This window comes from Myodes glareolus, chromosome 4 (assembly GCF_982192425.1).
Source record: "Myodes glareolus chromosome 4, mMyoGla1.1, whole genome shotgun sequence".
Taxonomy (NCBI): domain Eukaryota; kingdom Metazoa; phylum Chordata; class Mammalia; order Rodentia; family Cricetidae; genus Myodes; species Myodes glareolus.
In genome coordinates, this window is record NC_142029.1 from 37,166,492 (window position 1) to 37,190,138 (window position 23,647).

General features: G+C 45.2%; 2 protein-coding genes across 3 annotated transcripts in view; both read left to right on the forward strand.

Moving 5' to 3' along the window:
• Positions 1 to 23,647, forward strand: part of LOC148122232 (glutathione S-transferase A2-like) — a 44,213-nt gene that overhangs the window by 2,889 nt on the left and 17,677 nt on the right. The window lies entirely within an intron of this gene.
• Positions 10 to 22,538, forward strand: LOC148122233 (glutathione S-transferase A1-like). 2 transcript variants are annotated; one of them, XM_087905414.1, is made up of 7 exons: positions 10,985 to 11,142; positions 13,345 to 13,450; positions 16,086 to 16,137; positions 16,954 to 17,086; positions 18,907 to 19,048; positions 21,423 to 21,554; positions 22,341 to 22,538. In XM_087905414.1, the coding sequence occupies exons 2-7, from the start codon at positions 13,364 to 13,366 to the stop codon at positions 22,464 to 22,466; spliced, it is 672 nt and encodes a 223-aa protein (XP_087761540.1). In that variant the 5' UTR covers positions 10,985 to 11,142; positions 13,345 to 13,363; the 3' UTR covers positions 22,467 to 22,538. The 2 variants fall into 2 exon arrangements, with proteins under 2 accessions (XP_087761541.1, XP_087761540.1); XM_087905415.1 differs by lacking the exons at positions 10,985 to 11,142; positions 13,345 to 13,450; positions 16,086 to 16,137; positions 16,954 to 17,086; positions 18,907 to 19,048 and adding exons at positions 10 to 43; positions 867 to 999; positions 2,868 to 3,009.

Consider the following 23,647-nt stretch of genomic DNA (forward strand, 5'->3'; position numbering starts at 1 on the left):
AAGTTTATAGAAACCCCGACAGACATGGAAAAGTTAATCAAAGGTAACACCAAGTGTCTATATGTCCTCCATGTGGTGCCTAATAGAAGCTGTAGGTGATGTTGTCGGGTGGTGGGTGGGAACAGTCAGGAAGAGCAGAGGAATGTGATGGAGGGGGTGGGGCTCCTTGAAGGGTCTGAAAATGGAGACACTGATAAAAGTGGGACACAGATTTCTACAAGAATTTGTCTGGGGACATGAGAATAAATGTTTTCTCACTCTTTCTACATCAGAGAGAGCTAGGTCAGTCAAGCTCCCTCTCACTGACTTATTCAGGCAGGGTTTCACCCACAAGGTCTAATAACCACACAAGTACATTACCATTGATAAAATCATGGGTGGAAAACAGCTGGGGTGATTTTCTTGAGCGTTTTCATCATAGCTACTGATGAGTCTCTATCACCCCATAGAACAGGCTGGAGGAACTCATGGTGGCTCACTGCATAAGAAACTGTCACACATCACCTTAATGTCATAAACATGATGAGATTGTCAAGCATACTAGTTCTGCTTTCATGGAGGCCTCTGCTGTCCCTCCTCCTCTTCCATGTGCACCCAGGGACATGAACTGACATGAAAACATGTACTAGAAATGTAATATGTGTCTGGATAGGAAATAAAGATGGATGTGAGAAGCTCAAAAGCCAAAGGAACATGGATGAGGCAGAGAGGAAACAGAAACTTAAAGTAAATGAGATTTAGCTTGAAAAACTGAGAGCCAATCATTTATCTTCCCTTTGTGTGATCAGACACTTCAATACAATTTTTCTGCTCCTAATAAGTGAGACTTGGACACCTCGCAGACCTTTTCCTTTCTTCTTTCACAGACGGGAGGTTGATGTTTCAGCAAGTGCCCATGGTGGAGATTGACGGGATGACGCTGGTACAGACCAGAGCCATTCTCAACTACATCGCCACCAAATACGACCTCTATGGGAAGGACGTGAAGGAGAGAGCCCTGTATGGTATATTTCCTGTTATTACTCCAAGGGGAAACAAAGGAAGGATTTGGGTCCTTCTGTCAATGAAAAAGAGAGTAGTAGAGTTTTTGTCTAGGAGCAGACTCGTTGTGGAATAACCACTTAGGCCAAGGATGGAAGAGTCCATGAAAGAGAGGGAAGAGCAAATAGGGTGGATGCAGGTGAGTGTGGCTACAGCCGAGGATGATGTTGTCAGCACAGAACAGGGACAGAGTTGCAAACATTGTTGCCAAGGGTCTGAGCATGGGGGAGCCATGACTCCAGGTGCTCAAGGCTTCAGTGCTGGACCTCAACCAACAGCTTAGGATGAAGGACACAGGGCTTGAGGCTGGAGGAGGAGTTCTAGGGAAGGAAGGGTGAAGGAACTGCCTCCCACATCCCATGAGTAGCAACAGAGTAGAGCAAGAATCTGAATTCCCAGCCAGTTGTATTGACTGCTCAACACAATGTGGCTTAGGGTCCCAAAGACCAAGATTACCTGAAGCATTTAATTCAGGACTAAAGCAGTTCTATGGACTGAACCACCCATGCTGGGACCCATTCAGCTCAACAAAACCTTCACTCATAAACCACTGTGTAGGAGTATTGCAGTTGATCAAACGTTAAACATGATGCTAGCCAGGAATCCCAGTGCAAAAAACATTTGTCAGTTGGAAACAGAAACTGGGCTGTAACAGTGTTTGTATTAAAATACTCGGAGAAGCATTGTTTATAATTTTCTCATGGTAGAATCAGCCATGATATTCAATAAAAGATGAAAGAGGAGCACAACGTATGATTTTAGCCATGAACATACATGAAGAGGAGGGAAGCAAAACAAAGGTAAAGAGTAAACATCGTATGATGTTCAGTGAGCGGACTCTAGGACACACGTTCCTGGCTCATGTCCTATGAAATGTTCCCGAGCTCCCCCTGGATCAGGAGGAAGCAGATCAGTCCTCCTGCAGCAGCTGCCACAGTGGCAGGATCGGGGTGCAAAGGGAGTGAGGATCAGACTCTGTTAACATCGGAGGATGTCAGCAGTCTTAGAATGCGACAGATGCATTGGAACACAGAATACTACCTTTGCAGGGCCAACACCGGAAGTGTGCGGAAGTCTGACAGTGAACCCCCCCCCCCCAAAGCACCGTGTGAAATACATTTTAGAACAAGGGATGCATGTGTCTCTGTGTGCTGTGGTTGAAATGAGTGAAGAAATAGCCACATCTTGTCAAATGTTTGCAAGGATAGAATGCACCTGCAGTGTGAGCTGTTGTGACAGATGGGTGGAGAACACCTACCACTGACCTAGATGCCGCTGAGCAGAGTGAGAGATGTGCACAGACGCATCTGGTGGCTAGCCAGGGCTCTGTTTGGAGCTTATCTGGGAGATACCTTGTTAGCTCTGAGAATCTCTGCTTAGTCATTGAGAACAAATCATTTCAGATAGAGAGAGAGACACACAGAGAGAGAGAGAGAGAGAGACAGAGACAGAGAGACAGAGAGAGGGAGAGGGAGAGAGAGAGAGAGAGAGAGAGAGAGAGAGAGAGAGAGAGACTGAGCACCCTCTGTAATGTTTGATGATTATCTTCTGGGATGCCACCAAGTATATCATGACTGCATCTCTAAAGGGCCAGTGATGCTCTTTGTCCTTGGGTTGGGCCATGTGTGGGTTTGAAAAATTCTATAAGTGTATCAGAACTCTGCCAGAGGGAAAGTTAACATATCTATTAAACAGAAAAGATAACGACTGATTAAAGGTGAGTAACTTAGCAACTAGTTTCAGTGTAAATTTCTCAGATATTTATTAAAATATCAAATAGTGAGTCCCTGAAAACCATTGACCATATGGAAAATTTTATCTTTCAGGATCGACATGTACACAGAGGAGATTTTAGTTCTCACTGAGATGATGATGCAATTGGTCATATGTCCCTCAGACCAAAGAGAAGCCAAGATCTTGTTGGTAAAAGACAAGATCAAAAACCGATACTTGCCTGCCTATGAAAAAGTAAGTAGGCTGTTTTAAGTCTGGGGACACTGTGTTACTAGGACAAGAGAAAGGCAGAGGTTGGGAGAGACAGGGTGTTGCCGCACTGGCCTTCCATGAGCCTCCCTGTGCAGCTCCCTGCCCACAGGATGCTGTATAAAAATGGCCTGTGAAGGAGCACCGCATGGTCACGCCAATCTAGGGTCCACATTCAACAGGGTTCAAGGCCATAGACAGACCTGCTCTGTGGAAGGCTGATCCATTCCAGAGATGGACCTAGATCCTGCAGACACACTGGGCTTCAATTCCAGGGCAAACTGCAGAAATATGCAGATGGGTAAATATTCTATCACATCACACAGGGAGACCAGAGAGCCACTGGCTGTCAGGAGAATAGGATAGAGCTACAAAGACGGAGGAGAACCTGACCTAGGACAGTGATGCAGGGGAGAGGAGGAGGCTGATGAAGAGATGTAAAGGAACACTGGCCTGCAGGAGTTAGGGTCACAGATGGCCGGCTTGGGAGGAGAGCCATGCACACTCCACACACGAAGGGGTGTTGGTGTACATGCAGTGTCTCTCTTAGTTGGGGCTTCTCTTTGGATGTAGATCAAGAACACGTCAGACTGACCTGATCTTCTGTAAGTAAAAGCTAAGAACAAAGCTATGATCCTAAACCAGGCTGTGGTATTGCACTTTAATCCCAGCACTTGGGAGACAGAGGCAAGCATATCGCAGTGAGGCCTGCCTGGTCTACAAGAAATAGTACCAAGACAGGCTCCAAAGCGACAGAGAAACCCTGTCTCAAAAAACAAAGCAAAACACACAAACGAAAAGGGCTGCCTACAGGATAAAAGCATCCTAAACATTGGTCAGAGACCTGACTTTGACCCCATTTATAATTCACTGAAAGTTCACTCACTGCTGCCTCTGCTCTGCGGAAGCAGTGAGGTATTTAGGACAGTTACCCCCCCCCCCCCATGCTGGACTGCTCATCCTCCTGTGTCCTTGTGAATAATCTTCAAACATAACTCCATTCTGGGAATTAAGGCAAAGACAACCCACAGATGTTGACTCAGTTCCTGACGTTTGATTTAGTCACTAGAACAAAGTCAGGAAGGCCACAGATGCTCCCCTTATCTCACCTGACCACGCAGCTGTTCTCCTGCCCTGGAATAGATCAATCACTGCTAGTGACCTTTTAAATAAGCCAATCCAATAAGTTGGAAAACAACCCACAGGTTCCCCCCTGTGTCTGTGGCTTTTTGCTTTAAAAGATGGACTGTAACAGCTATCGGGGTTCCTTCATATCCCGAACCTGGAGGGCCCTGTCATGACAGAATAAAAATCCTCTTGCTTTAGCATCAATTGTGATTATGAGAATGGTGTATGGAGCAACTCCTTCCTGATGTTTGGACTTCTAGTCCAACATTTTGGTGCATTGGTCAGGAAGTGAGTTGCTTCTGTCATTATGGTAGTGCTGTGTAGCTTCTGAAATTGTACCTAAGTAGGGCCAGTATCTGTACTGGGGGATGCTCCAGTAATCTGTAAATCTGGGGGACGCCCCAGTATCCGAAGGGGCTAAGAGTGACCAGGTCACTCCTCTAGTTCCCAGGAGGCATGACGTTTTGTTGCTCACCTCCATCTGAATCTGCAGTGCTGCGCAACTTCTGATTTTGAGTTTGGTTTTGACTTTTCGTGTCTTTGTTTCTGTATATCTGCTTGTACTTGAGTCTAAATCTGGTACCATGGGGCAGTAAGTAACCACCTTTCTGACCTTAACTCTAACTTTAGAGGGAAGCTGCAGACAGAGCTGTAGAAATCTGAAAGAAACGGGGCAAGAAGTCTGCTTCCTGGGATGGCCCACTTTTTTTTAAAAAAAAAATATTTATTTATTTATTATGTATACAATATTCTTGTCTGTGTGTCTGCCTGCAAGCCAGAAGAGGGCATCAGATCTCATTTCAGATGGTTGTGAGCCACCATGTGGTTGCTAGGAATTGAACTCAGGACCTTTGGAAGAGCAGGCAATGCTCTTAACCGCTGAGCCATCTCTCCAGCCCCGGGATGGCCCACTTTTAAAGTGGACTGGCCACAGGGTGGGACATTCAATCTAGATACTATTTTTCAAGTTAAAAGAAAAAGTCTTCCAGGCTGACCGTTATGGCCACCCGGACCAGGTTCCCTATATTGTCACCTGGGAGAGCTTGTCCAGAGAACCCCCTACTCTGGGTCAAACCATTTTGTTACAGAGCAGGGTACAGGCACTGTGGCTGGCTTCCCTCTGACTTTGATAAGGGCAGTCTGCCCCTCCCCTGTTTCTTTTCCCGGGCAGGAGCCACAAAACAGAAAACCCTGCCTCCCTGACACCTAGTCCTACCGTCCCTGTCGCTGTTGCCACTGCCGGGCCCCTCTGCCTCTGCAGTTCTCCATGGGCGAAAAGGCAGGCCCAGGCGAACTCCTAGCACCATTGCCTGCCTGAGCCCAGGGCGCATAACTCTCCCCTCAGTACCGGATTCTGGCACTGAGCCTCTACAGCACCCCACTCCACAGGGGAGCTCACTAACAGGAGAGCCCTCTTTGCTGTACTAAAACCAAACAAAGGCTTTGGCTCCCTTAGCAGCTGCTCAGGAATAAACCCAGCTGGTGGCTCTCACTCCTCTTGGGCTGTGTAATCCTGCCCACCTCTGCTCACAGCTAGTTCTTCCTGCTACAGCAGGGAGAGACTGGGGCTGAAGCATCCACGAGAGGGGAATGCTTGCCCCACTGAAGTCCCTGTGTTGAATGTGACATCCTCCCTTGCTCCAGCAGGGCTCCATTCTGACCTGGAGTCCACCAGCACCATGCAGGAGGACTGGGGGGAGGAGGGCTGCCTTAGACAGTCCAGGGTGCTCCCTCCCCCTATAGCCAATGCCAAGGTCTTCCCAGATCCTACTGGCAGGTATGTCTTCAAGGGCCTCCCAGTCCTGATAGCATCTCTCTTCTAGGGATGCTCTGTTTCAGTCATCACATGCTGTGTCCAGGGTAAAGCTTCTGGTTTAAAAATTGGAAAAAGTTAAGCTTTTGGTTCTTTTAAAAAGAATATGATGATGGGATGTCCCGGGCGGCTCGCAGAGTCCGGCAAGGATGGCAGTGAGTCCCTGCAGCGCCATGCGGCCAGGGGAGTCAGGCGGGCGGTTACGGCGGATAAAAGGCTCACAGGACATAGTATTATTTAAAGAAGAGGGAGACATTTATTGCTTAAAGAAGAGAAAACAGAGAGAAAACAAAGACACACGTACATACGAGACGAGACAAACACAAACACACACACACACACACGCACACGCACCCCCCCACGCACACGCGCCCCCCCTCCCCCACACACACCAGAGAGAGAGAAGATGGCGGCAGAGGAGGTCCAAAAGTGGCTGGGGTGGGCGTGGTTCTTAAAGTGGCAGCAGAAGACTAACAAAGCTGAGTCACTTTTAAAAAAATGTGCTTATAAAAAAACTACAGATTGTTGGTTTCTATAATGCTTACTATGCAGTGTATCCAGAAAAAAAAAATTCCCAGCTCTGTTTAAATGGATACAGGACTACACTGTCTTCAGGAACTATCACTGTAGGAGTCCTGGCCCTGGGCCAGAGCCATGTAAACAGCCCAGCTGAGCTTCTAAGCCGGCCCATGATTAGATCTGAATTTGACACTTAACTGCTCACAATGCTTGTGATGAGGTTGAGTTAAAATGGCCCTTTTGACTTGTAATAAGGAGCGGTGGGCCGCTTCCCACTGCCCACTTCCCAGTTAGCTTTACCCCTGAAATAATTACACAGAAACTGTATTCTTTTAAACACTGCTTGGCCCATTATCTGTAGCCTCTTATTAGCTAAAACTTACATATTGATCTAACCCATTTCTAATAATCTGTGTAGATTATTAGAAATCTTGCCTCCTAGCAACTGCCTTGGTGCTGCGCTTGCCCTAAAGACTGCATGAGCCCTGGCTGCTCACCCTGCAGTCTTGCTCCCCTCACCCATGTCAGACTGCAATAGAGCGCTCACAATGCTACCACAGGTGCCCTCCTGCACTGGGCTGCTGCTCCTGTGCCCCACTCACGTCGATGGACTATGGATCCTACTAGCATCTGCAGAAAGGACAGGCGACTGGGGCACAAGGCTGGGGGTCTGAGCCAGCAGGTATACAAGACTGAAGGTAAGCAAAAGGCGGGGGCAGCAGTGGTGGACAGGAAGCAAATGATTTGGGCCAGTAGCCTCCCTTCAGGGACGTTGGCCCACCCAGAAGGCTGAACTTGTGGCTTTGATACAAGCTCTACAGATGGCAGAGGAAACGTCTACACTAACAGCAGGTATGCTTTTGCTACCACCCATATACACAGAACAATATACAGACAAAGAGGACTATTGACATCTGCGGAAATTTTGAGCCTCCTCGAGGCCACACATTTGCCAAAAGAAGATAGCCAACATACATTGGCCAGGACTGAGACAGCCAATATGATGGCTGAAAAGATCATAAAAAAAAATCTTCCCAAGGTTTGGAATGCCCAAGGTAATTATGTCCGATAATAGACATGCCTTTGTTGCCCAGGTAAGTCAGGGCGTGGCCAAGACACTGGGGATCAATTAAATATTAAATTGTGCTTACCAACCCCAAAGCTCAAGTCAGATAGATAGGATAAATAAAATTTTAAAAGAGAATTTTTACAAATTGACAAAATTGGCCCTAGAGACCAGCAAAAATGACTGGACAGACCTCCCTCCCTTTGTCATGTTCTGGGTTCAAAACACCCCAGAGTGATTTAAACTCACTCCTTATGAGATCCTATGTGAGGGCTGCCACTGCTCACTAAGGCAGATGAGGTACATAATCCTGATGCTGTTCTTCTCAGACTGTTATCTATCCAGCTAAAAGCCCTCCTTAATGTCCAAGCCCAGATGTGAAAGCCTCTGGCTGCTGCCTACCAGGTCGGACACCCAGAGATTTCACATCCGTTGGTGATTCCGTGTATGTCCAGTGATGTCAGTCCCAGAGCCTTAAACCTCCCTGAAAGGGACCCTATGCCATGCTCCTTATGACACCCACAGTTCTCAAAGTAGACGACATTGCAACCTGGATCCACGCATCTCACGAGAAGCTGACATCTCCACAGGATGACTCAGGACCCTCCAGATAAAAGCTTCAGCACACCCAAAGCTAAACAGAGGACTTAAAAAAATAATACCAAACGAACTCTCTGGGACTCTTATTCTGCATGTAAACACTGTGACTGATATATTTGTCTGGGGGAGGGGGGGTGTAAGCAAACTCGAAAAGGTGGAGGGGGCCTGAACTAGCCCCCTCCTGCAGGGGCCCTAAACGCCACACCAAGTCCTAAGGCCCCGCTATTTCCCAGCTCCCTCCCTAAAAACCCCAGCTAGATTCTTCCCAGTCCCAGGACTGCAGAAAATACCAACTCCTGACGTTCATTCATGAACGACTCTGTATTACCCAAGTTTTAGTATTGACCCACCAATATCAGGTTCTCAAGAGAGACCTCAGAAAATCCAAAGATTGGGATTTGACAAAACAAGTGGAGGGAATGAAAGACTCTAAATGCATTTGTAAGCCTCCTCAGCCCTAAGACGTTTTTCTAAAACCTTACACTCACTTTCTCTTGGAAACGGGACAGTTGCCCCCCCCCACACACACATGCTGGACTGTTCACCCTCCTGTGTCCTTGTGAATAATCTTCAAACGTAACTCCATTCTGGGAATTAAGGCAAAGACAATCCACAGATGTTGACTCAGTTCCTGACGTTTGATTTAGTCACTAGAACAAAGTCAGGAAGGCCACAGATGCTCCCCTTATCTCACCTGACCACGCAGCTGTTCTCCTGCCCTGGAATAGATCAATCACTGCTAGTGACCTTTTAAATAAGCCAATCCCATAAGTTGGAAAACAACCTACAGGTTCCCCCCTGTGTCTGTGGCTTTTTGCTTTAAAAGATGGACTGTAACAGCTATCGGGGTTCCTTCATATCCCGAACCTGAAGGGCCCTGTCATGACAGAATAAAAATCCTCTTGCTTTAGCATCAATTGTGATTATGAGAATGGTGTTTGGAGTAACTCCTTCCTGATGTTTGGACTTCTAGTCCAACAAGGAGAAATTAGCAGTGCACACCAGGATACAAAGGGGCCAGCCCTGGACACTGGGAGGGCGTGCAGACTCAGGCAGTGACATGCATCTCTGAAGCCACCCGAGGTCAGCAGGTAATGATTAATTGCTCGAGACCTATGAACCAATGATTATAATTAAAATCACAAGTGAACTTGTGGGTCTGTGAGTGAAGTCAGTGACAGATGTCCTTGTTTGTGGATAAGATCCCTGAGTGTGAACTTGGCACAAAGTAACCATAATTCTCACTGTCTTGTAATGACATTGCTAATGGTGACATGACAGCTTTCCCACAGCAGTAACTGCAGGGATGCCCAGATGAACAGAGACCTAGAGCATGCTGGGACAGTGTGTCGATGGTCATTCAGGTGAAGTTAAGTGTGAATTGTGAAATTCCTTTCTGTTCTTCACTTCCTGATTAAAACAGGACAAAGGTTGAGACAAATATTCTATTACAGGATATTAGCATTATTATCAGATACTGTAAGGAGGGGACATTGTAATGAAGGACCCCAACTCGTTTTAGCCACAGTTATACCGTTTTGCAAAGGATTCACAAATAACAAGCTCAGGGCCTCCGGAATGCTGACCAAATAACAAGCTCAGGGCCTCCGGAATGCTGAACAAATAACAAGCTCAGCTCAGGGCCCCCCGGAATGCTAAGCAAAGCCACCTGAGATTAGAGCAAGGACAGCCTTATCTGGCTGCAAGACAGGAGATTTATGGACTGGCATGAGTAGGAACTAAGAAAGAGAGGATTGCGAGGCCTGAGTCACGTATAAAGCGGGGCTCTCATGAGTCAGGGGCTGTGCAATCAGACATCTGGTCACCAGCCAGGAAAGGGGGGCAGGATAGGAGGAAAAGTAAACCGCTGAGTAGTCCCCTCATTGTTATTTAGGTTAAGAATTTACCACCCTGCATCTTGCTTCTGTAAACCTCGCTTTTTGCTCTCCTATAAGAACCCCTCACCCACAACCTGTGGGTGCGCAAGTCCTTCAAGAGACTTTGTCGCCTCAGGTACCTGTGTATCCAATAAACCTTTTGCTGTTTGCATCCGGCTGCGTGTTTTCGACTGATCTTTGGGCACGGGGTCTCTCCCTAAGGAAGACGCCCACAGGAGTCTTTCAGTAAATTCAACTTAGCCTTGAATTTGAGGCAATGTGCTAATTATGTAATTTGAGGCTGTTTAACAAACTTTTCCCCAAATTCAGTAGATGTAAGTACATCTTATCATCATAGCTGAGAGCTCTGTGGTTGACTCTGTGACACCATTCATGCTTCTGGCTTAGTCCTCCCTCCCGTGTTTCTTCTGTCCTGAGCAATGTGCTTCATTAGGGTTGTTCACAGGAACGCGCATAAGAGGTTGCTTAGAGGCACAGAAGCATTAAACCAATGAAAACATTGAAAGATTCAGATCTCCAGGAGAGTGTAGGGCCCATGGGTCTACTCCTGCTCCTGGGGTTCATCTTGAGGACAGTTTCTGGCCAGGCAGCTAAAACATCCTGTTTGTTCCAGAGTTCCCTCTGCCCAGCATGGTGATTAGCTATAGGGCTTTGCTGACTCCCCTTTGGGGGTGGTGATTTCCCACCTGCCTGGAGGGTATTCCATTGTGAAGCAGCTACCTATTTAAGGCTTTTCCTACATTTTAATAAATGGCATTTGGCTGATCTCCTTTCAGATCACCTAGGTCTCTTGTGTGTTCTTTCAATCTCCAGGTTCTTGCCCCACTCACTTTTGTTACTGTGGCTCTCAAACTGTACCAAAACAGTAAGGCAGGCTTTACAGGAGAGGGCGGGGACTTGTGAGCCCCTCCCTGATTTGTCAGCTTCCTAGTCTGTCATGAAACTCTGGAATCTTCAACTCTCGCGAGTCCACAGGAGTGGCTGTGGGGCCCCACTCCATCGATGAGATAGGTTACCTTATTAAAGAAGCTTCCACACTCACATGGAGCAGGAGTTGGGGAGCTGAGCAGAGCAGAAGTCTGGACTCTCACTAGGTCAGTTCTCTCTTTTATAACCTGTGTAAAAAGTTTTTATCTGCATCAGTGAAAATAGCTTTTCAATGTTTTATTTAGCATGCATTGATTGTACGAAGGAGCCAGTTTTATTATGTAATTTCCATTTATATATGAACTTTTACATATTCACTGCTCAGTTTCATTGACTTTACCTGTGTTTGATTCTACTTCATATGAATTATTTTGTACTTAATGTTGAGTAGCAAGCTATTTCTCCTCCCCTCCTCCATTCCTTCTTCCTCATGTCTCCTGTTTTTTCTGTCCTGGTCTTCATTCTTCCCCTCTTCTATTCCTTCCTCCTCCTCCTCAAGTGTCACTGAGCTGAAGGGTGGGGTTTAAGGTGTTTACAAAGGAATCTAAACGCGTGGAATTTAGAACAGTGAGGAGCAGACCTGGATTGTGTTCTCAGGCAAGCCTGAGATCAATAACGTTCTTCTCTTGAATTGTGTTCCAGTCTCACAGAGAACGTGCAGATTCCTCTCACATGAGAACCTGAATTTACCCAGACTCTCCCAAAGCCTTTCCCAGTTGGTTTTCTACCATATTTTTTCATATCCTGTGGATTCTGATTGCTTTGATGATTCTGTTTAAATAGCAGAGTAACAGGTTTCATACTTAGAATTTTTTACTTTATTACTATCTTATTATTTAATTATAAATAACACAACCTGTTTTTACATGGTAATCCCAAAAAAGCAAATGAAAAAAAAAGTGTGAATCTTGAATTATTGAACCATAAAATGTCCGAAGAATGTAGACTGAACTTTGCATCCTACACCAGAGAGAAGGTTGATTGCATATTTCTTCTGTGATCACAACTGTGTGTATGAGGAAATGCATGCGAGACCAGAAAACAGTATAAAATTCTGTAGGAAGACATGGCATGAAGAAATGAGTCTGTAGAGGAACGAAGTTAAACACAAACTCTGACCCTCAGCAGTTATGCGGTCAACCCTATGCTAAGGGTCAAAGCATTCATGGCTAATCTGGAGAAGACCAGTGGACTCTGAGACACTGTGCAGCTCTAAAACCGGGAGGGGGAAGGTTCTGCAGGATGGGGTGTAATCTGAAAGCTTCAGCATTTCAGAGTCCCTGTGAAGTCCCCAGCATTGATCTCTCCAGGGCAAAAGAGAAAACAGAGAAAAGCAAACAGAACGACAGAAAGAACAGAGCATTATAAAGTGCTGTAGGAAACTGTTAGGTGCCCAGGAGAAGCAGCTGTGACCTGAGGGCAGGGAGGCCATGCTTTTTCTAGCCTTCATTGTCACTTCAGTCTTGGGCACTTACACACACACACACACACACACACACACACACACACAGAAATGCATACACACTCACACACACATGCACACACACAATCTCACACATAAACACACTAACACACACACACAGACTGGCAGAGTCCATTTTAAAATACAGACGTGAAATGTCCTTTTATATCACAAGTTGAAGACACTGCACATGAACCATGATGTTGACTTACAACCCACTGAGTAGCAGGACCCAATATGTGGGCTCCCTGTGCAGGAACTGAGCTGCACTTGCCAGGGTTTTTTCATCACCTGACTGTCTAGACATCTATCAATCCGGGAAACTGGAAACAGGGGCAGCTCCTCACCCACAAACTCTGTGGTGATTACATGAAGTTCGCATGAGCAACTGTCCGTTATGTGGTGTGCACCAAAGGCAGTGATTTCCCTGTGATAAGAAGTTGATGCATCAACTACCGCCTTCTGGACCATAGAACAGGATCCAGTCTAGCAGTGGGAAACAGACCTGCAACCAAGAGATGGGTCCTTCTCCTGTGGGGAGAACAAGGGTTTGGCACAATCATCAAAAGCTTCTGAACTGAGCAACCCAGGGACCAAAAGGCTGAGGAGGGACTTTGTCTCATCCCCTCCATGATGGCTCTGCTTTAGTATGTTCAATGGACTCCCAGTCTTTCATCACTATAGGTCAGGGATGCTCTGTCTATGTCCTTAAAGTGAAGGCATACGACCAACTGAGACCTGTTTGGTACAATTGCAGGTTGGCAGTCATTGATGGGTGAGAAATTAGTCATTAGACCTTCCTGGCTCCTGTAAAAGAAGGCAGACTGCCCTTCCTAGTGCTGTATTACTGACCGTATCTCAGAGCACAGTCTCCCAGGGATTGATCTCTTTGCTTTTTCTTTCACAGTAAAACCACAGCTGCAGCCATGGCTGGGAAGCCCGTGCTTTACTACTGGGATGCCAGGGGCAGGATGGAGTGCATCAGGTGGCTCCTGGCTGCAGCAGGGGTGGAGGTAGGTTGTGCCTTGTTCTGAAATAGGACTTCTGACAAGTTTAAAATACTTCTCTAAGCTGAGAGACTCCACACAAGAAATTCTGGACACAATTTTACTTACATGGTAGTTGTTTTGGTACGCATGACTCTGCCAATACCAAGATGGTCGGGACTATAATTATGCCTCAGTCAACCCTTACACCAAGCATGTCACCTTGATCAACCAGACCACACACTACAGAAACCCATTGTTTGTGGGAGATAATGGGAACATACCCAGTGCTCACCACCACCAGGCCCTCAGGGCAGGGCCTAAGTCCTGAATGCTTGAAGAACCCGTAAATAGATCTCCTGATGGAAGAGGCCCCTTTTTCTGTTGCTCCCTCAGTAAAAATGTGAACACCTACCTCACCAAAAATGATAGTCATCTTGTATTAAGAAGGAAAGGACTGATTTGAAGAAATGAAAAATTTACTTTGCTCTATACCAAAGAACACACTCATATTAAAAGATATTTTCAATAGAAAAAAATTCAAATACTATTTTGGTTACTTTCTTATTTGAGGTGAATCAAGTTACAAAAAAAGACATATAGAAATAGAAACTTGAATATTGATTATTAGGCAATACTAATTGCTTATTGCAGGTCATGGCATGATATCTTGATTTAATTATGACACCATTCTTTTTAAAAGGAGTATTTAGCATTGGAGATTCATGATAAAGTGTTTGTGACACCTCTGGTGTGTCTGACCTTAATGTCAGAGTCACAGAGCAGATGGAAACAGAGATGAACCCAGTGTACATTAGCTGACACTGTATAGCAATACTCAGTAATCGGTTTGTAGAGACTTTCAAATGGTGCAGGGCTGATCGGGAGCTCATAGGTTGGATGTAAAGCAGAGGTGCCATCTTCAGGTGGTTCCGCATCTGCAAGCTTTCAGGAAAGTGTGAGAATGGTCTAAGTGAGTGTTGAAGCAACATTCTGAGGTTAAAAGCTTTCTTTCAAGGTTTAGAGAAAAAAATTCTGGAAGACCTAGTGCTGCCCTCTAGAGGCGTCACTGGGAAAAACTCTTCCCAGCTCACTCCAGGGGAGCTCAGCTATTGGCATTTCCTGAGAGTAAGTCCTGGAAGCTGCCTGAGATCTTGTCCTCCTTAGACAGGAGCAGAATGGGAAGGGTAAAAGATGAAGTGGTGTCCTGTGAAGTCGACTTTGGTGTCCTCCCTCAGTGTCATGGCAATGTGTTTCCCACAGGTGTGAAATCCACCTCCATTCCTAAAGGAACAGGGCTTCAGCTGATCCTTTCTGAATGAAGGAGTGCATAAGAACCGAGACTCACTAGTGCCAGCCCAGGAGGATTGCTTCAAATACATGAATAGTTGGGTGCCAGTGTCTGTACGCCAGCTCCGTGGCTCAGGGCATGTTCTAAGACACGGGACTGTTGATTCAGCTGACGAGGAGAGGTGGGGTGTCTGTACAAGCCTTCCTCTTCTGTGTCCATAGTGACTGAGCAGGCAGTGGGCAGAGACCACTAGAGACTCTGGCTGAGACCTTCCAGCTCAATGTGCCCACAGGATGCCATTGACATCATCCCCCTCACATGCACCAAGCCCATCACAGTTCAGCCTCCCTCTGTGATGACGTCACCACTCCCTGCCCCTCTGTGAGTGCTGTGCACATGGTTGACATCATTTCATTGTCTGTCAGTTCAATCTGTGGGGTTATGGGATTGTCAGCAAACATCTCATTACGCAGGGTAGAAGGTAATTTTCAACATTCCATGGAAGAAATTTTTCTTTAAACTGTGAAAGGTACAAAGTGGTTTAAATTATCCTAGATGGCTGGTGTCTAAAGATTAAGCCACATGTGTTCTGATCCCAGGACCCATATAAAAGTCCAGTGTGGACTGTCATTGGGAATGTGCACCCTCACACAAAAACATGTAATTTTCATAAGCAAAACAAATATTTTAAAAACAGAACAACAGCTCCACAATGTAAGCAACTTGCTGTGGGGCTAGAGTGATGGTTTGGCTTTTAAGTCCTTAGTGCACATGCGGACAACCTTTGACTTGTCCCGGCTTCCATGCATGAGAGATAATAATTGCCTGTCACTCCATCTCTAATGGAATCTCGAACCTCTGGCCTCTATGAACTCTAACCCCTGAGATGGATGTATTCCCATGTGCAAGATCACACACACACACACACACACACACACACACACAGACTTAAAATTAGCAATACTAAATCTTAAAGAAAAAAAATACCCCAGGTGATCATGGGGACTATGCAATGGCCATGATGCAACATAGAAACGTCCTTTCTGTATCATTAGAGTTGGCTTTCCTGAGAGCCCAAAACCTCAATCTCCCAGTGCTGGTCCTCTAGTGAGATCACTCTCTTCTTAGGACCAAAACATGAGCATGGTGGGTCAGGGTGGAAAAACACTGCAGTAAGGAGCAGCTTGTAATGATCGACACCTTTCCTTGATGAGTTTAATCTGGATTTCCAAGTGGTCATGATCAGCTCCTTCATATCTACTGCAAGTTGCAACTTCGGCAGACGTACTAACACTGGGAACTCTCAGGTTCAAAAGTCTACAGTGATACAGAACGAACTAATGAGATTACACTTCCTTTTTCTGCTTTCAGTTTGAAGAGAAGTTTATAGAAACCCCAGAAGATATGGAAAAGTTAATCAAAGGTAACACTAAGTGTCTATATGTCCTCCATGTGGTGCCTAATAGAAGCAGTAGGTGATGTTGTCGGGTGATGGGTGGGAACAGTCAGGAATGGCAGAGGGATGTGATGGAGGGGGTGGGGCTCCTTGAAGGGTCTGAAAATGGAGACAGTGATAAAAGTGGGATGCTGATTTCTACCAGAATTTGTCTGGGGGCTTGGGAATAAATGTTTTCTCACGCTTTCTGATTCAGAGAGAGCTATTTCATTCAAGCTCCCTCTCACTGACTTATTCAGGCAGGGTTTCACCCACAAGGTCCAATAACCACACAGGTACATGGCCATTGATTAAATCACAGGTAGAAAACAGCTGGGGTGATTTTCTTGAGCGTTTTCATCATAGCTACTGATGAGTCTCTGTCACCACACAAGAATAGGCTGGAGGAACTCATGGCGGCTCACTGCATAAGAAACTGTCACACATCACCTTAATGTCATGAACATGATGAAACTGTCAAGCAAACTAATTCTGCTTTCATGGAGGCCTCTGCTGTCCCTGCTCCTCTATCACGTGCATCCAGGGACATGAACTGACATGAAAACATGCACTAGAAATATAATATGTGTCTGGATAGGAAATAAAGATGGATGTGAGAAGCTCAAAAGCCAAAGGTACATGGGTGAGGAAACAGAAACTAAAAGTAAATAGGTTTCATCGTGAAAGACTGAGAGCCAATCATTTATCTTCCTTTTGTGTGATCAGACACTTCAATACAATTTTTCTGCTCCTAAGAAGTGAGACTTGGACACTTCAGAGACCTTTTTCTTTCTTCTTTCACAGATGGGAGGTTGATGTTTCAGCAAGTGCCCATGGTGGAGATTGACGGGATGACGCTGGTACAGACCAGAGCCATTCTCAACTACATCGCCACCAAATACGACCTCTATGGGAAGGACGCGAAGGAGAGAGCCCTGTATGGTATATTTCCTGTTATTACTCCAAGGGAAACAAAGGAAATTTGGGTCCCTCCATGAGTGAGGAAGAGAGTGACAGGGTTTGAGTCTTGGAGCAGGCTGGTCCAGGGATAATCACTTAGGCCAAGGATGGAAGAGTCCATGAAGTAGAGGGAAGAGCAAATGGGGTGGATGCAGGTGAGTGTGGCTACAGTCGATGATGATGTTGTCAACACAGAACAGGGACAGAGTTGCAAACATCGTTGCCAAGGGTCTGAGCATGGGGAAGTCTTGATTCCAGGTGCCCAAGGCTTCAGTGCTGGACCTCAGCCAACAGCTTAGGACGAAGGACACTGGGCTTGAGGCTGGAGGAGGAATCCTAGGGAAGGAAGGGTGAAGGAGCTGCCTCCCACATCCCATGAGTATGAACAGTGCAGAGCAAGCATCTGAACTGCCAGTCAGTTGTATGGACTGCTCAACACAATAAGACTTAGGGTCCCAAGGACCTGGTTTACCTGAAGCATTTATTTCAGCTTATTTATTAAAGCAGTTCTATGGACTGTATCACTCATGCGGGGACCAGCTGTGCTTGAAAAAAATTCTTCACTCGTGAACCAATGTGTAGGAGTATTGCAGTTGATCAAAGAGCTAAACGTGATGCTAGCCATAATCTGTACTGTGGTAAACATTTGTCCATGGGAAATATAGACTCGGTTGTAACAGTGCTTGTATAGAAATACTCCTAGCAGCATTATTTACAATTTTCTCATGGTAGAATCAGCCATGATATTCAATAAAAGATGAAAGAGGAGCACAACGTATGATTTTAGCCATGAACATACATGAAGAGGAGGGAAGCAAAACAAAGGTAAAGCATGAACATTGTATGATGTTCAGTGAGCCGACTTCAGGGCACATGTTCCTGGCTCTGGTCATATGAAATGTTCCCAAGCTCCCCATGGATAAGAAGGATGTAATCAGTCCTACTGTTTAAGCTGCCACAGTGGCAGGATTGGAGTGCAAAGGGTGTGAGGATCAGACTCTGTAAACATCGGAGGATGTCAGCAGTCTTAGAATGCGACAGATGCATTGGAACACAGAATACTAACTTTGCACGGCCAACACCGGAATTGTGTGCTTGTGTGACAGTGAAATTCCTCCCAAAGCACCGTGTGAAGTACATTTTAGAAGAAGGGATACATGTAAATGATGTAGTGTGTGCTGTGGTTGAAATGAGTGAGGAAATAGGCATGTCTTGACAAATGTTAGCATGTCCAGAATCCAGCTGGAGAGTGAGCTGTTGTAAGAAATGTTTGGAGAACATTTAACACTGACATAGATGCCGCTGAGCAGAATATCAGAAGTGCAGAGACGCATCTGGGGCTCTGTTTTGAGCTTATCTGGGAGATACCTTGTTAGCTCTGAGAATCTTTGCATAGTCGTTGAGAACAAATCATGAGAGAGAGAGAGAGAGAGAGAGAGAGAGAGAGAGAGAGAGAGAGAGAAAGAGAGAGAGAGAGAGAGAGAGGGAGAGAGAACCCTCTGTAGAGTTTGATGGTTATCTTATAGGATGTCACCAAGTATATCACAACTGTATCTTTAGATGGGCCAGTGATACCGTTTGTCCTTAGGGTGGGCCATGTATGGGTTTGAAAAATTCTAAAAGTGTATCAGAACTGTACTAGAGGGGAAGATAATATATATACTAAATATAAAAGATTGATTACAGGTGAATATCTTTGAAACTACCTTTCAGTGTAAATTTATAGGATTTTTAGTTTAAATATAAAACTGTGAATCCCTGAATACTATTGACCATTTGAATAATTTTGTCTTTCAGGATCGACATGTACACAGAGGGGATTTTAGATCTGAGTGAAATGATCTCGCAATTGATTATATGTCCCACGGACCAAATGGAAGCCAAGATCTCCTTGGTAAAAGACAAGACCAAAAACCGGTACTTGCCTGCCTATGAAAAAGTAAGTAGGCTGTTTGAAGTCTGAGGACACTGTGTTCTCAGAACAAGAGAAAGGCAGAAGTTAGGAAAGACCGGGTGCTACCTCACTGACCTTCCATGAGCCTCCCTGTGCAGCTCCCTGCCCACAGGACGCTGTATAAAAATGGCCTGTGAAGGAGCACCGCATGGTCATGCCAATCTAGTGTCCACATTCAACAGGGTTCAAGGTCATAACCAGACCTGATCTGTGGAAAGCTGATCCACTCCAGAGATGGACCTAGATCCTGCAGACACACTGGCCTTCAATTCCAGGGCAAACTGCAGAAAAACACAGATGGGAAAATATTCTGTCACATCACACAGGGAGCCGAGAGAGCCACTGGCTGTCAGGAGAATAGGATAGAGCTACAAAGACAGAGGAGAACCTGACCTAGGACAGTGATGCAGGGGAGAGGAGGAGGCTGATGAAGAGATGTAAAGGAACACTGGCCTGCAGGAGTTAGGGTCACAGATGGCAGGCTTGGGAGGAGAGCCATGCACACTCCACACATAAGGTGTGTCAGTGTATACGTAGCGCCTCTTTGTCGTGGCTTCTCTTTGGATGTAGATCAAAAACATGTCAGAGTGCATTGATCTGTCAAGTAACAGCTAAGAATAAAACTAGGGTCCTTCAGGATAAGGATCCTACATATTCCTCAAAGACCTGACTTTGACCCCATTTTTAATTCACTGAAAGTTTGGTCACTCACTGCTGTCTGTGCTCTGTGGAACCAGTGAGGGATTTAGGAGCTACAGGTCCTCACACAGCCCTCCCGAGTCAAGGCCCTGTCTCACAAGAAACAATGTCCAGCCATCACCGCTTTGTTCATCTCTGCTGCGTGATTTATGAACTCCAGGCACACCGTGAGCTCTGTACTAAGAACATTTGATGCTTCCTTTTGTAGTTTTAGGTTTTCTTCTTTCCTCCTCCTTCTTTTTCTTTTTCTTTACAACAGGATTTCTGTATTATATAGTTCTGCCTCTCTGAACTCTCTCTGTGGACTGGCCTCAAGCTCCCAGAGATCCACCTGCCTCAGCATCTTCAGTGCTTGAATTAAATGTGTGTGCCACCATGCCTGGCCTTATTTGTTTCTGAATGTGGTTATTATATTTTTTTCTCTGTAGACATATACAGTGTGATAAGGTGATCACAAAGCATTTTAATTCTTCTCTACTTGTAGCTCATGATGTAGCAAGTGCTTGTCCTTTAGGGTATTTGTGATTTTCATATTGCTGGGATATTTAGGTAAATGTCATAAACTGTAACTGAAACAGTGCTATTATTAAATCTTTTTACAACCAGAAATGTTGAAATAAATTTAGATATATCGATGGCCAAAATCAGATAAGAAGATTAGCCCCATATGTTGTTGGCATGCTCGTCTATCCATACACAGTTACTTAGGGACTCAGCCTCAGTTCCTCCTGTACAATTCAGCCCTGTCAATCATGACAGAGTGAAGGTTGGGAGTCAGAGCCCATGCTGTACAGGGAGGATGTATTTAGTTCAGTCAGATGTATTTCAGATTCCAGAGAACCGAGGAGAGCAGACACAGGAGAGGGCAGACACAGGGTGTTCTCCTGAGTCTGTTGTTCCCTGCAGGTGAGACCTCTGCCCACAGGACTGAAGAGACAGGACAAGGAGAGGAATGTCCTGAACTCCTGGTGCTCCGTCATTTCAAACTAAGGGGAGGAGTCATGATGTGCAAGGGGCTAAGCCCTCATCCCATGTGGAAAATGTACATAGGGTGGCGGTGTGAAGGCCATGGGAATGTACAATGACAGAGAAAGTTCACCTGAGCTTTAGAGAGGAGGTCGCGTGCCTGACTTCTCATGCTGCCTCTTGTATCATTGGCCTGTTGTATACCTGCCAGGAAGAGTCAGAGAACCTTTGGGAGACTTGGGAATGGGTGTTGTGTTGTCTGAGGTTTTCTTTCGGCCTGCTTCTCGAAATCATTTAAGTCCCAAAGAAATGACACAGAGGTCTACATTAACTATAAACTGATTGGCCCATTAGCTTAGGCTTCTTATCAACACTTATAACTTATTTTAGCCCATTATTCTTATTTGTGTTAGCCTCACGGCTCAGTATCTTTTTCAGCAAGGCAGTCACATTTTGCTTCTTCTGTGGCAGGCTCACAACTGCAGAGAGAACTTCCTTCTTCCCAGAATACTCCTGTTCTCTTTGACCCACCTCTACTTCCTGTCTGGTTGTCCTGCCTATACTTCCTGCCTGTCTACTGGCCAGTCAGCATTTATTAAAAATATAATTGACCGATTACAGACCATTCTCCCATATCAGTGGTGGTTCCAGTTCAACCTTATATGTTCATAATCTGTCTCTTTTAATTTGGCAGGTCTTGAAGAGCCACGGACAAGACTACCTTGTTGGTAACAGGCTGACCAGGGTGGACATTCACCTGCTGGAAGTTCTCCTCTATGTTGAAGAGTTTGACTCCAGCCTTCTGGCCCCTTTTCCCCTGCTGAAGGTGAGATCACCTCATAGAGGCAGCTGCACACACTTGCCTCTGAGAATATAATATAATATAATATAATATAATATAATATAATATAATATAATACAATATAATATAATATGCCTCTGGTCTGCTGAGGGCCCACCCTTCAGCCTCCAACTGTGCTACTAGACCCTGGTTTCAGGCATGAAAATAATCTTTTCGTGTTTGACTTTTGAGGCTGGTACCCAAGAAAAATATATTTTTACACTGATAAAGGTACAGGACCCACAGCCCTCTGCCTGGACCTATATTCCTTGCAGGCCGCTTCTGGCCTTCATCTTCCATCTCATGTGGCCTGCCTCACCTCTGACTCCTCAGCACTGTGCTTCTCTCTCTACTGTCCCCACCATGCTGTTTCTTCACCCCAGTGACCCCATCCTTATCTCCTGTGTGAAAACTGACTGTGAGTTGTTAGACTTGGATATTTTCTGCCCCCATTTCCAACTCAGTTTTTCACATCTTCACTTTTCTTTGGTAGTCTCTGCTTTCACACCTGAGAGACTCAGTGCTCTGTGCTCTGCACCACACTCTGCACAGGGTTTGTCCAGGGGCCTGAGGAGAAGGCAATTGGATGTCAAAGGAGGTCTTAAGGAAATTATGCGGAGCTATGGTTTGTAGCTCATGGATTTGTCATTCTTCTCATGTCTACCGTGAACCTGTTGCGAGGATGCAGTTGGTCGTGTTGTGAAGGCTCATGTGTTTTGGACTGTGTACTTGAAAAGTTCTGACTCTCAGGCTGTGTTTTCTGGATCATAGGCCCTGAAGAGCAGAATCAGCAGCCTACCCAATGTGAAGAAGTTCCTGCAGCCTGGCAGCCAGAGAAAGCCTCCACTTGATGAGAAAAAAATTGAAGCGGCAAGGAAGTTTTATAACGTGAAGTAAAGTTGCATTATTAGAGTCCACAGACACCAGTCACTGATGTTATTAAATAATAAAGAGCAATTGTTCATCCTAGTTCTTGTGATATTATAAATATCAGCCAATGGTATATATCTCATGTCTTCAACTTCTTGATCAGAAATTGCAGACATCCATCACTTAGGTAGAAGAAGGCAAACAATAATCACTACAAATAAAAGAAAAGCTTGTAAAAACGAGGAAAAACTGAGCAAGAAAAACACTAATGAAAGGAAATAAGTGACTAACAACCTTGTAGAATTAACCAAAATGTTTAAAAGTAAATTAATCTACAAAATGAAGAAAACAAAAGAAAAATGGGAAAAAATAAAGAAGAAAAATTTAAGGTCCAAAAATAAAAAGAGAGAGAGAGAAAGAAATGGTGTGGGAGGTCCTCTGTCCATGTGCTGCTTTTATTAGTTAATGAATAAAGAAGCTGCTTTGGGCCTATTGATAGGGCAGAATTTAGGTAGGTGCAGAAGACTAATCTAAATGCTGGAAAAAAGAAGAGCAGAGTCAGAGAGATGCCATGGAGCTGCCTGAGTCAGACATGCCAAATGTTTGCTGCCGACCACGGTATCTGGTGATATACAGACTAATAGAAATGTATTAAATTAAGATGTAAGAGTTAACCAATAAGAAGCTAGAGCTAATTGGCCAAACAGTGATTTAATTAATGCAGTTTCTGTGTAATTATTTCATGGCTAAAGAGCCACGCAGTTGTGACCAACAAGTGAGCTGCTCCCTCAAAGAAAGAAAGAGAGAGAGAGAGAGAGACAGAGAGAGAGAGAGAGAGAGAGAGACAGAGAGAGAGAGAGAGAGAGAGAGAGAGAGAGAGAGAGAGAGAGAAGGCAGCAGGGAGGAAGGAAGGAAGGAAGAAAGAAAGAAAGAAAGAAAGAAAGAAAGAAAGAAAGAAAGAAAGAAAGAAAGAAAGGTGTTGGAAAAGAAAGACTGTAAGTGGTGGGGTCAGGAATTGGGTAACTAGGAAAAAAATGTTTTTAAAGAAGGAAAAAAATAACAAAAAACAAAATTAAAAATTTAAATTAGTGAGGGAGACTCTGGAGAGCTGACAGGGAGGTGACAGGCACAGTTATTTTTCCCGAGGACCCAGGTGAGGGCACAACATCTACAGGACATCTCACGATCATCTGTAACTCCAGCTTCAG